The sequence below is a fragment of the Venustampulla echinocandica genome (assembly GCF_003357145.1).
Source record: "Venustampulla echinocandica strain BP 5553 chromosome Unknown scaffold_3, whole genome shotgun sequence".
Lineage (NCBI taxonomy): Eukaryota > Fungi > Ascomycota > Leotiomycetes > Helotiales > Pleuroascaceae > Venustampulla > Venustampulla echinocandica.
Window position 1 is genome coordinate 915,432 of NW_022474208.1, and position 15,504 is coordinate 930,935.

The following is a 15,504-nucleotide window of genomic DNA, read 5'->3' on the forward strand; positions in this document are numbered from 1 at the left end:
CAAACGCCATTTGCAATGCACAACCCTAATGCAATCCCAACGACAGCCGCAGAAACCCAATGCCATTTATTGCGTTACTCCGCTGATGACGGCCAGTGCTGCTAGTAATAAGCAGGCTGTGGTTGCTCAACAGGAGGCTGTTCGTCATCTTGATCAACAGCCGGCTTGCTGTGTCCAGCCCGCTGCACAATCGCATCGAGAAGTCCAACGGGGTGTGGACTCTGTTCATGCTCCACAACGACGAAATCATCCTCGATAGCCTGCTGGACCTCTCGACTGCGTACACGGATTGTATATGGCGGGGGAGGGTAGCGAAGCAGGTCCATGGCACGTTCTTCATCTGTACAAGGGGTTAGAAAGTTGGTTTGTGATGTTTTGTTTGGTTTTATGTGAAGGGAGACTTTGAAGGAAATAAAGCGGAGACATACCGTAATCGGGGAACTCATCATCGGCCCCGCTTGCCTTGTGGGCGTTCATGTTTCGAGTGCCTGGACGCCTGACAATGGTTCGGGGATTCACATGGACCCAGGTGTCGTCAACATGATCGTCTTTCTTAACGCTGCCGATCTTGGTTTTGACTTGCTTGACACCGTTATTCTTAGTGCTGATCTCCTTGATGCTACCATCCTTGATGTCGACTTCCTTGATGGCATTGTCCTTCATGTCACCCTCCTTGATGAAGTTTTTTTCTCCACCATTCTCAGCATCAGATGTCTTGTGGGACAGTACAACCTCTGTAGTCAACTTGAGCTTTTCAGCGGCGTTGATGTCCATCTTGTAAGTAAACCCGATAGCTGCGGTCTGCTTGAGATATTCTGCGGCACCGTCTAGCATGAAATCATCAGATTTGTCGGGCCAAATGTGACAGTCTGGTTGTGCCTTACCAATTTCGGATAGCTCTTGAGCAGGAACAGGTTGCATGTTCTCGCTCTTTGTGAAATCGGCTTGTTCATTGGTTGCAGTGGAGGCCATATTGATAGTGTCTGAAGTATTGAGGGACGGCTGGGTTGAGTTTACAAACTGATCCTTTGGAGGAAGAAATTGACCTGCGGACATAGACGCCGGCACGGCGGACATAGAAATCGACAAGGCATGACGGTCCAAGATATAGGCGATGTTGCGTTTAAGTGTTTCTGGATTGGGAAGTTAGCAAGTGGGGATTGTCTTAAAATGGCGGGAGCAGGTTGATAAGCACTAGAGAGGAGCCAGGTGAATGCCTCACTTGATGTGAGACGTTTGTAGTTGTAATATTGCCTTAGTTAGTACAGCTTGGAAGTGTTATAAGTAAAAGGTGTCTTGTAACGATATACTTGTATATAGAGTGTGGATATCCTAAACCCACTAAGATGGTACAAAACAAGAACCAGTATAGCATACCAATACGCATAACACTCTCAGCGGATCGCAGTCTCATTTTCAAGCTAGCCAGTTCACTGTAGCGTAAAAGTATTAGCCTTTGGAACAGTAGAGTAAATATACTTATCAAAGACGGCAGGTGGCAACTAAGCAGTTACTTGTAATGTTGTGGACTTCCCCACCGCCAGATGGAGGAGGAGGTGGTTTGGGGATAAACTTACTCGTTATCCAAATCTGCCCTGCCCCATCCAGTATTGCGAGAGCTAGCGAGTCCTATAGGAGGAGGGCTAGACGCGCGGGATGGATAAGGTGTGGACATGTGGGATGAGGGAGGCGAAGAGACGGGGGATGGAGGAGGGGCTTGAGGGACTCGCGAGGGTGAGAATGTGGTATCCATTCTAAAGACGGATATTAGCAAACGATCTAAGAGGTAAAAAGGGTATCAAAGAATCGGTTATTCAAAGCACATACCTGTTAGCTTCTGTTTACCGTTGTTGTTGTGCAGTATGGGCTTTTCAAAGCTATTTGTGTTGTGGAAAAGGTAGGTTGAGCTTGTCAAAAGTACGAGAAGGCGAGCGCGAAGAAGACGAGGTAAACAACACAACAGAAAATCACAGCACACAACCGCTTAGCGAGATAATACAATCAATCACTTGAGTTATATTCACTAACAACCTAATGCGTCATAGCATCTTCAAATAATGCTCTCAACTGTTGTCTCTCCTCGCCAAGTTCCTCTGCCAACCCAGGGGCCAACTTCAACACACGTGCCTGGGGAATCGTCCCATCCACCAAACCATCTATATGTTCATTCGTGAATCCAAGATCTTTCAAGCCAGCGGGCTGGTCTCCTAGATCTGCTAAGAATTTCGTTAGGGCTTCTGCCAGGACTTCTCCTGCGCTTTCCTTCTTTATGTTGGAGATGTCGACACCAAAGGCCTCTGCGGCTGCTAGATGACGCTCTGGGTTTGAGGGGCCTGTGAAACGGAATACAGCGGGAGCGGACACGGCTACAGATACTCCATGAGGAATAATAGGACTCGAAACTTGGTAGCCTGCGTGTTTATACCCAGGGTTTTGACCGGAGATTGGATATGACATTCCTATTAAATGATATTAGATATGGCTGGTATGAGTGAAGATTCAATGAGTGGAGCATACCATGACACAAGTGAACCCCAGCATTTCCAAATCCAACACCTGCTAACGTGGCTGCTAGCAACATCTGGCTTTGAGCCTCATGGTCCTCGGGATCTTTCACAGCTCTGGGCAGATACTTTACCGTGCTCCTCAAAGCCTGCAATGAGAAGATGTCACTGATGGGATTGGCGCCTTGGTACGCAGGTCTGTTGATCGGGTTCGTAGGCCGGGGTGTCCTCTCATAATATGGGATTGCTGTCCAACTCTCGAGACTGTGGCACAAAACATCTAGACCTGAACTTGCGTGTACAGCGGAGGGCATGGTTCGGGTGTTAAGGGGATCGCAAATGCCCAAAGTGGGCTTCAAATTTCGATGTGCGATACCCGTCTTAGCACGTTGAGCTACAAGGTCAAATATTGCCGTTCCTGTTGTTTCGGATCCAGTACCGGCTGTGGTGGGAACGGCGATTAGAGGCTTGAGAGGCTTGTCAACTGGGCGACCTTTCCCCACAGGAGCATTAACGAAATCCAGAAAGTCGGCATCAGGATAGCACGTATAGAGATTCATGCATTTTGCCGTATCTATGACTGATCCACCACCGACAGCGAGGAAGGCATCGGGCTGATAGTTCTTCGAGAAGGTGATTGCCTCCTTGATCCTGTTTATTCCATGTTAGAGCCCCATTGGATTGTCAGGCGGGATAATATGAGCACCTACGAGCTGTCCTTGGGCTCAATCCTACATCCATCAAACACTGTGAATTCGACACCCTCTCTTGTCAACCCCTCAATCACTTGCTTCATTGCATTTAGGTCTTTCACCACATTGTCTGTTACGACGCAGACACGCTTGGCACCGAGATTCTTGAAGTCCATGCCAACCTCCTTTGTAACACCGGGCCCAAACCGAATGGAGGATGCTGCCATCTCGAAGGCATATTCCTTCTGTCTCGAGGAATCCATGGGCGTGGCATAATTACGCTGCAGATTTGCCTTGGCGTGCGCAAGGAGGCCGGAAGAGGGCTGGTGGTGATGATGAGATGGGTTTCCGTGGCATGGGCAAGACGGTGGATGCGTGTATTGGACCGTTCGGAGGAGATTCATGGCACGCACTGCCCTCTGGAGACGATATTAATTAGCATTGTATTGCACAGAGCTGGATAGCTGGTGTACCTACCGTCGGGGCAATTCTTATTGCGGACATTATGGAGGAGTGGGGGACTGAGCTCTCTGGATCTGAAGAGTTACAGCTACTTAGGAATGCAATTGAAGCTTCCGTGCTATTGCTATCATTCAAGCAGCCTCTCCTTAGATTTCGGTGAGATGGAGTTGAACGGACAACAATCCCGCGAAATGCAGATCAACGTGTGAGATTAGGATAGGAGGTGGAGTTGGGAGTTGAAGCTCCATAGTAATACTTATACTCGGCTTCAACGTGGTGTAGCGTGTAGCTATTACCGGTAGTGTGCTTCGTAGTGTTAGAGCCCCACGTTCTTGGTTCCTCGGTGCTTTGAACTGTGCGGGGAGCCCCGCTCTCCGCTATCGCCCCCAGGTACCCGGAGTTAGCCCGTAGAAGTACAAAAACACTCTGCTAACTCAAGTTAACTCTGCGTATAAAACATTCAATTGCCTCTGTACGAAGTATATTAAGCATATTATTATATTTAACTCTTAGTATCGGCCTTCTTCTAGCTAGCAGGGTCAGAGAGGGTGCTATAGATAATATCTACAGTACCCAGCCCTTTTGAAGCACCTGCAACATATTATCAAGAATCCAACGGACAACGGCTTCAACGTGGCGCAATTCGCTGGTTTCAAAATTTATCAAATTGTTCTCAAACAAAGGCCCGCGCCTATCCAGCCGCCTCTTGTAAACTCCAAGGTATCAACTCCAACCCAGTCATCCTATTCAATTTATAGACGGCTTTTCCCCACGAATGCATCATTCATGACCGCGTCTCCCATTCGTCAACGCGGTCGAAAATGCAGAAAGGGTAGCCCTCCTAGTCCCCGACTCCTATCCAGTTGTCGTGAACGGCAAGGGTATGTGTTGAGGACGTATGTAGAAAATCATAAATGGTCGTATAATGCATCAATGGCGAACGTATTTTCAGGGCGAGGCTTGCTCGACTCTCTCCATCATACAATACAACACCGATATCTTACCAACCTCGGCGGCCTCCTCTCCGGCCGCTTAATCCAGAGTCAGCCCCTCTTACTGCATCATATACACCGCGGTCAGCAGCACTTGCACCGACGCTTCCTCTTCCTCGGGGCTCCTCTATGCTTCGTCTTGATTGCTCCCGTCCGATCTCGCTCATATCAAAAAGTAGTGGCTCGTCATCGGCTTCATATGTTCCTGCGGTTCTCGTAAAGCTATATCTGCCACTGCCTCGCTCGCTGGTGCTGCTGGCGCCAGCTCGTTCGATGAGGCTGGAGTAAGAGCCCGACTGCGGCGGAGTCATACCTCGTCCACCCGTCCGACCTAATCTAGGACGGTATGGAGCGGTTATTGACCCAGCAGAAACAGCACGAGCGCCATGTGGAATTCCGGAATCGTTTACATCAAGCGAAGATGACTGTTCGCGAGACATGGCTGTGGAGGACTCCGAAATGTGTGGCGCGGGCTGAAGAAGGCGAGGGGAAGACGGAGAAGAAGGTGATGCAACGTTCTCAGCTTCCTCTTGTCCAAGCCTGAGTAGTGCGCTTAGGCTGGGTGGCTCGCGATCATCAGCACCTAGGCTTATGGACCGGTGGACGCCGAATGGAAGCTCGCCTAGGTCGTCATCTACAGGAAGAGCTCTGTGCTGCTGGGCGACAGAGCTCGATCTTCGAGTATGAGGGTAATACGGCCTCGGCGATGTAGGGATGTCGATAGCATTGGTTCCCTCACTTATCTGGCCGGCATCCCCAACATCCTCATGGCGGGCCTCAGGTGTAGGTCGATTCCGAACGCTGAGCCTACGTGGTACGGAGTATTCAGCCACTGAATTTGCGCTTAGTCTTGAAGGTATGGCTGGCGTATGCGGCGTATGTGGTGATACCGGCTTTCCAGGCGATGATGATGCTGACATTGAAGTGGCTGCTACCATCGGCGGCACACTTGACAGCTGTCGACTTGAAGAACTTGACGATCGATTTAATAGGGTTGATGAAGTCATCGACTCCGTCAATGCGTTGTTGGATTCACGCATTGATTGAAATTTCGAGAGCTGCGCACTCGTCCTTTTGGTAGATGCTTCTCCGGAACGCTCAAAACTCTGTAGCGTCTTCTTGCTATCCAATAACTTCAAGAATTCAGATATATTGTCGTCGTCGGTCTGCAGTGAGCCTGAGCTACCACCAGGCCCTTCCGCAAGAATGCCCGAGCCCGGTTGTATGGAAGATGACAAGCTCTGCTTACCGCTACTAATTTGATCATCATCCGCAATTTTGCTCGCACCGCCAAACGATGATTTACCTCGTCGATGGGTAAAGCTGCTGCTGTATCTACTTATGGGAGCTGGTTTCGGTGAGCTAGAGGTAGAAGAGGCAACCACATTGTCCGACACTGGAGGTCCACCCCTCAACGAAGCTGGCATCCCGGCGGTTAAGGAGGAGCGGTTCCGAGCTTGAGTTAGCTGGCTGATTCCGTATGATCGAGGGAGCGACCGCGGCGATTGTGGTGGCATATCTCCCGCGGTTTGTAAGGGGTTGCCACGACCAGGCGAGGATGACAGCGACCCTGCTTTAAATGGTTGAAAGGACACCGATGGTCTCCTTGCCGTAGATGTGCCCTCTAGTGACATTAATGACGCGCGTGACGTCTGTATAGGCCTTGTTCGAGGTAGCGATGAGCTCACCGGAGGTGAGCCTGCATCTGAGCCCATGATCTTAGCAGCACGGAGAGCTGAAATGGGACTAGAAGCCCTTGGGGGTACATCGCCATGGAATGTTGATAAGCTTCCATATGCCTGGATTGGCCCGGGGTCGTCGATGGGCTGTCTGTGAATGGGAAGGGAGCCAACTTCAACGGCCCTTGAAGGACCACGGCGGCTGTCATGTTTGATGCCTATGGACGGTTGGAAATACTGATCATTTGCGCCCATATACCTTGAACCTAGCACACCGTCGGCATCATCAACGCGGAAGTTACAATCATTTCGGTAGGAGACTTCGGCGGAAATCTGTCCTACGGGAGTGTCCGTCGTCCCGAGGAAATAATCCGTTGTTACGGGCCCTCCATTCTCGAAAAGAGGATGAGTAAGCGCATCAAACCGACCAGATGGAACATCACCGCTCAAGATACGGCATTTAACACGCAGCAAATCGGTTGGTGGTTCGCTTTTAGCCAAAATCTTCACAAATCTCCAAGCCGGCGTGAATTTAGAGGTGGAGTATAAGGAGCGGAAGAAGACAATACACTTCTTATAGATCGTTGGTAATGTTGCTGCAAAGTCGTATGCCATTTCCCCCGAGTTCTCCTTAAGCTCAATCCTCCATCTTTCCAATATCACCTCCGTGTTTCGCTTCCGCCGCCGCGAGTCACCCTCACTGGACCCGCTCGAATCGTTCAGGGCGTCGAGGACATTCGATTGTTTCCCGTTATCGTCAACAATAACCAGGGTATGATTGCTCTCCAGAGCAGATGTATCGAGATATGTTTCCAAAATCAGTGGGGGTGGCCGGTTTTGTAAGCCACCACAATTCCTCCACACGCTTAGGTCGTCTCGAAAGGCAGGGGTGTCATCGGTTTCGATTTGAAACTAATTGTCTTCTGTTATTATCTGGTTGATCAAGGTCCTCAAGAACTAGAAAACCTACCCATTTATTCACTCTCTTTGGGCCGTCTTTCGTAAGAATGACTGGCAATGACATTCGTGATTGCAGCACAACAATGGCAGCTTTTGTGTGAAAGTTCTACCCAGAGCGAATTAGCCCCCTTGGAGACCCGGGGAGTTGGGGTGGAAGCTGCTTCATCCTACCTGTATTATCTGGTCAAGCTTCTTGACGGCATCTCTGCTTGGTCCGGTTGCGGCGATGACTCCGCTATCCTCGCTGCCCTCATCCCCCTCGCTGTATCCAGGCATGTCTGAACTCGCTCTTGAGCGGGTGCTCTGCGGGTCGTCTCTTGGATTGTTCGTTCTAGTTGGGTTTGTCCGCGGTGATGAAGCCGGGGAGGCTGTCACAGGGGACGGCCGAGGATGTTGATGCATCTTGTTGGGGGTCGTCGGGGTGTAGGGAGAGGGGGAAGGCGGTATGGTAGATAGCTGTCGTGGTGGTGTAGTGATACAAAACGATATGCAACTGATATGATATGCAAACCGTCTGTATACGCATGTCCACAGCAGCAGTCGTAGGACTAAATGTGGAATGAAGCAGGGCCGAGATACCTCAGGATTTGGGCATCCATCATATTCGAGTCGGGGTCTGAATGATGCTGGGGGATGCCTTGGCTGGCTCGAAAAGGGTTATCCAAGTGCAGCTGCGGACTCACTGCCGGGGAGGAGGTAGGCAGGCACAGCAAGGAGAGCAGGTAGGCAACTGGGGGAGGGGGGAGGAGGAGGGAGCTGCTGGCTGGGGGCTACTCCAGAGGCAGCTCAGGCAGCGGGCATGGTTCCGGTGCTAGAGATGTTATCGGCGGATGTTGGATGTTTGTTATCTTATCGTGGGTGGTGGTGTGCAGCAGCAAAGTGCAGATAAAGAGACGGAATGCTAAGCTATGGAAGCAAGGCCCAAGATTGAGGGAGATGGCGGACGGTTAACGTGCGTGGGAGCGGATCTTGTGTGATGGAGAGCTTCGAGTTAATGCTGGTGATCAGAGTCACGCTTGCGGTGCAGGGGCCTTGTGATCGGTGGGCGGTTATGTTTGGGTGAAGCTCTCGTCTCTGGTACCGAGTACAACAGCTAAGCTCTGGTGCTGTAAGCTTGATGAGATAGCGGTAATAGAAAGGGGGCCTTGCGCAAAGTAGGTGATGGGCGGAGGAGAGCAAGCGTCTATTTAGTTGGTACGAAGTACGAAGTACGGGGGAAGTATATCAATGTTTGAAGGACGAGAAGAGGACGAAGGACGAAGGACGTCGAGATTGGGGTTAGGCTTGGGCTTGGGGTTGGGGTTGGATGGTGGCAAGCATCAAGCATCAAGCATCAAGCATTGATGGATAGGATGGATAGCGATCTGCCTCAGGCCGCCGCTTCACTAGGTTGATTAGAGTCCTGATAGACTCCTCCTGATAGAGAGTCCTGATAAGGTTCCTCTGCGCTCCGAGCCTGCGAGTACGTACTGTACTGTAGTACGCCACGCATGTAATAGCAAATAAGCTCTGGCTCGGAACGAGGTTCCGGATGACACTTGCTTGTAGTGACTGACAGTACTCAGCAGTACGAGCAGAAACAGAATGACAAAAGCGAGACTGGGAGTCGGCAGCGGGGGGAAGCACCGCTGCGCCAATATTCTCCTGCTTGCGGGGGATTAGCCTCACTCTTTTTACGTAGGTGGGAAGTATGGTGTGGTAGGTACGCCGCTTCAGGCGACTGGTTCCTCCGGCTCTTTTACTTCGTCTTCTTTTTCTTCTTTTGCTTCTATTATTCTACCTCGATACACCGCAGAATGCCTTGCCCCGCCCAATAGGACCCTTCCCCGTGCCTGGGCTTAGGCTCCCCCGGAAAAGCAGCAGAGCACAGCAGAAACAGCCTTACTCCAGAGCCAAAGCCATCGCCAGCCAAACGGCCCTCGCCAGATGACTGGGCAGACCAGTGTGGGCGAGGACCGAGAGGGTGAATGTGAAGGCCGAGGCAGCAATGGTCCTCAGCTGCATCAGCAGCAGCATCGATGCAAAGCGCGGATCTCGCGATGGGCGGAGCTTGTTTGATGCAGTCCACAGCCGACATGATTACGACGAAGATGAAGCCGTGGCGATGTGTCGACGTTGACGCGGATGTAGAGCTTTGGAAGCTTCCACAAGCCACATGTCAACTGCTGCGCTACCTGTTATCCACTTCGACCCCTACTCACTTTGCACGCACCTCGATGATCTTTAGCACAATATGTGTAACTATTCCTAAAAATTAAGAACTATACTTAATTGCGCACCCGTAGATTATATATATACTCCGAAGGATATACGTAGTTTTCACACACGGTTTAGTTCTCAGAATTTACCTAGTTGCATTACCTGCTTTGTACCGGACACACTGTTTGCAATATTTCCAGTGCGATGGCCGTCGAAATTCAGCGCGGTTGGCGGCCGAGCTGTGCCCCGTTGTCCCAAACTTATTAAGGATCTACAAATGGGGTGCAGGTGAGTTCGCTCCGTTAAAACCAAATGATCTCCCGACGGGCAGAGAAGGCTGCCAGCAATAAGGCCACACGTTCGGGGTCATATCAAGTATCCTAAACGAGCATAGAAGCCAAACTGCTAGATCAAATCCACCAGGCCAGCTGAATACTCGCTGATGCCTTTTTTTCACTTTCCCACCGTCTACATCTCGCTTATAATTTAACCGAGGAACCCACTTCAAAATAGTAGGGAATAAGGAAAAATATTAAAAGAATTAAAATTTAAAAAAAAAGTGTGTTCTAATTGAGGTGGGCCTCAATTCGCAGATAATGCGGCTTCTGTGGATCGAACACTGGATAGGATGTTAGTGGATGGCCTGATAGACAGTGATGGCTGTGTTTTCTTACCAGTGCCTCCAGATTTCAATATCTGAAGTTGACTTCAGTCTGGCCTGGATGAGAGTTAGAGTTGAGTTCTTCGGATGTCTGTACTGGTTTTTGCTTACGCTCTCCCAACTATTAATTGTTAGTGAATGACTCGTCAAGGGACGGTTCAGAGCAACTTACGTGAGCTAAAGCCGCTTGTTTTGTGAAAATAAATCTTATTTAAATATATCTACCACAAAAACGACCCCACCGTCTTAAGCGAAAACCCTCGTGGCCTGGAGAGTTCTCATGGACCAGGAAATTATTTCGCTTTGCAATGTAGGCTCAGGACCGCCGAGTGCAATCCGTCATTCATCGACAATCATATCGGAGTGGCATAGGCTCACCAAGCCACCGCTATGACCGCCATCCACCCTATACGGCGCGATGCCAGTTCCGCAACCCTCGTGGCCCAGGGCTGTCGCCGTCACCCAAGTGAAGCTATTCCCACCTCGCCACTTCGAACTCGTACCCTACGTCCTAAGTATAGATCTCCACTCTACCGATCCACGTAGCCTACCCGTAATACTATACTATGAGCCAGGGACAGCCTTATCGTCGCTTTGCTTACCGCTATGTAAAGTGGGAATAGCTTCATTTTGGGTGGCCGCTGAAGTCCAAGCCATAGGTAGTAGTGGTGCAACTATCATCGTGGCGCATAGGGTGGGCGGCGGCCATAGTGGCGGCTTGGTGAGCCTATGCCACTCCGATATGATTGTCGATGAATGACGAATTGTAACCTCCATAAAATATCACCAAAAATAGCGTATTAACCTAGGCGGTACCCTTGTTACGTTCGTGCCAGATATCGATAAGGATAGAAGAGCTATTGAAAACGATAGAACGAGTTAATTAATTCTAGTAATAGAGGTGGTGGAGAAGTCCTTTTTATTCAAGTAAAACTGGGTTATATTTGCCACAGTGGGTATACATCTGAAAACTCTGATAAAACTATGAGATGTCAGTATTGCCGATTCTCAACAGTATAATATCCCTTTTTGCTATACTTCTTATTGTAGGTTTAAGAACTACATAAAACACCCGACAAGCATATACCGTACTCAATCAGCAAGTATCTTATATCGAGATGTCTAGGATTTATAAGAGCTCAAGAACCAAGATCTACACGCACACCTAGCGTTAGGTAGTGTTCCTAGCGGTACACAACTCTCTTTTGATCGACTTCTTTATCGCATCTCCTGTTTATTATATTTTGAGCTAACCCCCATTTCTAGGTTAAGTATCGATTTCCTAGCTATATCCAACGCTAACTTCCGTCGCGGTAGATCTTTCTTGTGGATCTTGCCAAAGCAGGTAGCGCACACGTTTCTGTATTCTGCAATAGGGACCTTATCGATATTCTCTGGATGATCGTACCAGCGTGGCCCTTTTTTCTTAGCCACTTTTCCAGTACATTTAAAGTAGGAGCACATAGACCGCCGCTCCCTAAGTTCTGTTGAATCCAAAAGCATATGTTGGACAATAAATATGTCGTGGCATGTCTTGCAAAGCTGGCCACCATCAATTCCTCCTTGAATCCTCGTATCCAATGACCAGCCAGAAGAAGCATCCGTGGTAGGTGATTTGCAAGCCGCACAGGGACCATTTCTGTCCATTTTGGGTACCGGAACCATCCTATACGGAATATCTACCCTCTTTGGCCTTACTTGGTTGTAGCAAAAATAACACAGGATTCGATGCGCCTGACCAGGGTCTGGATGTCTATACCACGGTGTAATTGGAGTCTTTAGCTTCTCCGGGTGGGGGTGTGGTTGAGTGGCCATGCATTTCACACATGGACCAGTGCTTTTCAGGCCACGGAAGCCCTGCCTAGCAGGGAGCTCTCTATTAAGAGGCTCAAAATTATGTTCTAAGAGCATTGTCGGTTTTAATTTCTTTGTTAATATGCTTGCTTTGGTCGGTGTATCCGTTCCCAAGCACTGATTATAGATGGTGTCGATAGTTTCGCTAAGGCAGATATATCCACATGACCTGCCCCTATTGACTTCATACGTCCGGAGAAGTCGTAAGTTGAGCTCAAATCCGGGTCTTGCAGCCCAGCGATACAGATAAGGAACAGACCTCTTCTCTGTTTTGCGTTCACCCTCAGATGCCTTTTTGTTGGCTTCTCTCTGCGCCTCTTCAAGCGCTACTAGGCCTTTCTCAATGTTTTGGTAATGATAATACCACCTATTAGACATCGCACCAGCTGTCCTCCATGTTAAACCATTTTCCAACTTCGCAGTTGCTGCCCCGGCATAGATACCAAAAGGAGGGCCAACTCCGGTACTGTTCTGGACAACACCTCCGTAGTTCCCCCATACTCTGGTCTCCTTCCAGCTAGTCTCTGGAAGCTCCTTCATCATTTCTGGTGTATAGCCGTCTCTACCCATTATCGTCTGGGCAACAAGCAAGGTCGAGTCAACATGGTTGTAGGTCAGTCTACCAATTAGTGCCGACTTTGTCTCCTCCATTTCTTCTGGTGCAACATGCAGCCACCGATACATTTTAAACGCCAAAGGTCCGTCTTTTTCAAACTCAAATCTGCAGTATTCAACCAAGCCTGCGACAATAAACCAACAGTTCTGAAAGTAACGCTGCTGGTTCTCCGACCTCATTATCATTGGAGTAGAGTGAGGAACGATTACGTCCCTACGGAGCTCAAGAAGATCCTCATCGTTGATTTCTTCGAGCATAGTCATTGTCAAAGTGGTGAGAAATTGACCACTTTGCTCGATCGTAGTGCCACCTTTATCCGCAGGAGACTCGGTCGATTGGTTATTGTGGATATTGGCGAAATGATGGAGATCTTCCCGTGCGAGGCTGCCGTGACGCGGTTGCTATATTTGGGGGGCTTCCGAATAAATCATCCTTCGGAGGGACCTGCGACTGTAGCTTAGTCTCCCTGAGCCGTTTGTCCGCGCCGATGTAATCTTCAGTTTCGTTGTCACCTTGTAAAGGTCACTTTTTCTTCTTGTTGCTCGCCTTCGATGGCAACCCAGTTGTAAAACATGCATTGAGCGAGTTTGAATTCGAAGCATTCGTCGTTGACGAGCGAGGCGTCACAACTCGAGAAATGTATCTACTGGTGTATCTTTTGATTTCACGAGCTGCGGGTATAATATTACGGTAAACACCTCCCGGCCCAACAGCGCTAGGGAGGATTCTTATACTGCCCCTTAAAAGCAGCGGCTCGACAAGCGAGGCACTCTACTTTGAAGATGCAGCCCCTAAATGTAGGTAGTTTACAAACCTAACACGTGGTTGTCAATTTATATAAGGTGGAAGTCGAGAGTGGTTGGAGATAGGGCCAAACAAGCGTATCAAGCCCTCAGGGGTGCCAAATACCTTTGGGAACTAAAACGGACCCCTAAATACATGATCAGGCTGGCTCTATCATGTGCTCATATGGCTCAGGAAATGCAGCAGTTGCTCAAAATGAAATTATAGTCTAACTTTCGCGGAAGTTTACTCTTATTTCATCATAGGTGGTTAGCAGATAGCCTATCTCACTATATACAGACAAAGGTAGGTGTCTACCAAATTCTGCCATCCACATCTACGTATATCGAACTGTCACCCTCTACACGCGCGATGCGATTTCTCGCTTGATGCTGCTCCGTGCCGAGACTCTGGGCTACCGCCGAGATACCAAAACTTCCAAAAGCGAGCCAGCAACAGCGTATTCCATTTGGACCGGAGTAGTTGCTGCTCTAACTTGAATTGAGCTCTGAGCCCTATACGTACCCACTTGAGGTAGCTGGAACTGGAACCTGCGGAGGCGAACCTTTTCTGACGCTCCTGAGTATCGGGTATTTTCTTGTTTTTCTATATAAAAATATGGATTATCAAACAAAATTAATATAAGTAGTGTAATCTCATAATACTTTAGGTAGAAAATTACCTAGTAGCTATTCCTTTTGGTCTTGATTTAATATAGTAGTAGAAGCGATTGATTTTCTTTTTTTAAAAAAGTAGGGTTTTAAGGTTGTGTAGACCTTTGGTAAGGATTTTGGTTATTATTAAAATAGACGGTATATTTATAGCGATTACCTACTTTCGAAGAAAAGAAAAAAGTTAAGAAAAAAAAATTAGGTGTTCTATAATTGAAGTGGACCTCAATTCGCAGATTTGCGGCTTCTGTGGATCGAACACTGAGATTTGAATTAGCGGAATTCTACTCGAAGTAGTAGTCAGCCTTACCAGTGCCTCCAGATTTCAATATCTGAAGTTGACTTCAGTCTGGCCTGGATGAGAGTTAGAGTGGTTACTCGAAGGTCTGGACTGGTTTTGCTTACGCTCTCCCAAGTGAGCTAAAGCCGCTGTTATTTATAGATAAATTTGTTATTTGATTCTATTAAGTGCGTTTAATTTCTAGCGAGCATTCCGAGTGCGCTCCACTACAGAGAGGCTCGGCTGCTTTCGGTGAACACCTTACTTTAATAAAATTGAACAAAACAAAATACAGTTGATTAATGTAGACAAAACTATACAATCTAGATTGTAATATTTAGACAGCTATGTTTACTCCTAATGTATACAACTATATAGCTTCTAACCTCCTTTAAACCTTAGAAAAGAAGCTTATGTCACTTCGTATTGGGGTCCGAATAGTCTGCCTACTCCGTCGTAGGCAAAACGCACAGGGAGACGAGAACAGCTCCTATCAACAACCAACGCCTGTGCAGCGCTGGCCAGGCCGCCATCGCTGCAGTGTAGCCCGGCCATTGCAGGCGACCTTTATGTCTTGGGACTTCTCATTGGCCCCATCGAACATCATAAGACGTGGAGGGCGTCCGGAGGCCTTATACAGTCACAGTCACAGTCACAGTCACAGTCACAGTCACAGTCGCAGACAACAGCCAACACCCCGCGATACGAGGACTGACTCCCCCGGATTGTGATAGCATAGGCGGAGGAGTAGGCGCATTCCCCTCCACTCGGGTGCAAAGGAAATGGAAAGCCGGAATAGCCCCGGCGTCCTGGCCGTTATTATTGCAACCAGATCCAGAAGCATGAGCATGAGCATGAGCATGAGCATGAGCATGAGCATGAGCATGACCATGAGCATGGGCATGGATATATTATCGTTAGGCTTCCGCTAAGGCGACATCATAGACACCCAATATGCCATCTTCGATATGCATGAAGCGATATCCCTAAAACCATTCCTGAAAACGTCGGGCACTAGTCGAGCCAAAGTAAGTATTGCGGATCCAGCCCAGGGAACCGATCAAACCTTGTGGCCCCTGAGATCCACCACAGCGAACGGTGATGCCATCGCATCACGTGTGTTTTCCATAGCGGAGTGATTTAGTAGCAGC

The 15,504-nt window shown here is 48.8% G+C and overlaps 4 protein-coding genes across 4 annotated transcripts; all 4 read right to left on the bottom strand.

The window, feature by feature from the left end:
* Positions 1 to 101: 101 nt before the first annotated feature.
* On the bottom strand, positions 102 to 1,753 carry BP5553_05922 (uncharacterized protein; the record flags this gene model as incomplete). The annotated part of the gene is made up of 4 exons (XM_032014545.1): positions 102 to 340; positions 429 to 1,133; positions 1,378 to 1,433; positions 1,578 to 1,753. The coding sequence occupies 4 exons, from the start codon at positions 1,751 to 1,753 to the stop codon at positions 102 to 104; spliced, it is 1,176 nt and encodes a 391-aa protein (XP_031869226.1).
* A 278-nt stretch (positions 1,754 to 2,031) lies between these two features.
* On the bottom strand, positions 2,032 to 3,700 carry BP5553_05923 (uncharacterized protein; the record flags this gene model as incomplete). The annotated part of the gene is made up of 4 exons (XM_032014546.1): positions 2,032 to 2,459; positions 2,518 to 3,155; positions 3,215 to 3,615; positions 3,674 to 3,700. The coding sequence occupies 4 exons, from the start codon at positions 3,698 to 3,700 to the stop codon at positions 2,032 to 2,034; spliced, it is 1,494 nt and encodes a 497-aa protein (XP_031869227.1).
* Positions 3,701 to 4,658: 958 nt separating this feature from the next.
* BP5553_05924 (Autophagy-related protein 13) lies at positions 4,659 to 7,691 on the bottom strand (the record flags this gene model as incomplete). The annotated part of the gene is made up of 3 exons (XM_032014547.1): positions 4,659 to 7,241; positions 7,300 to 7,395; positions 7,461 to 7,691. The coding sequence occupies 3 exons, from the start codon at positions 7,689 to 7,691 to the stop codon at positions 4,659 to 4,661; spliced, it is 2,910 nt and encodes a 969-aa protein (XP_031869228.1).
* Positions 7,692 to 11,367: 3,676 nt separating this feature from the next.
* On the bottom strand, positions 11,368 to 12,882 carry BP5553_05925 (uncharacterized protein; the record flags this gene model as incomplete). Its single annotated transcript, XM_032014548.1, has 1 exon — positions 11,368 to 12,882. The coding sequence occupies one exon, from the start codon at positions 12,880 to 12,882 to the stop codon at positions 11,368 to 11,370; it is 1,515 nt and encodes a 504-aa protein (XP_031869229.1).
* Between the last annotated feature and the right edge of the window lie 2,622 nt (positions 12,883 to 15,504).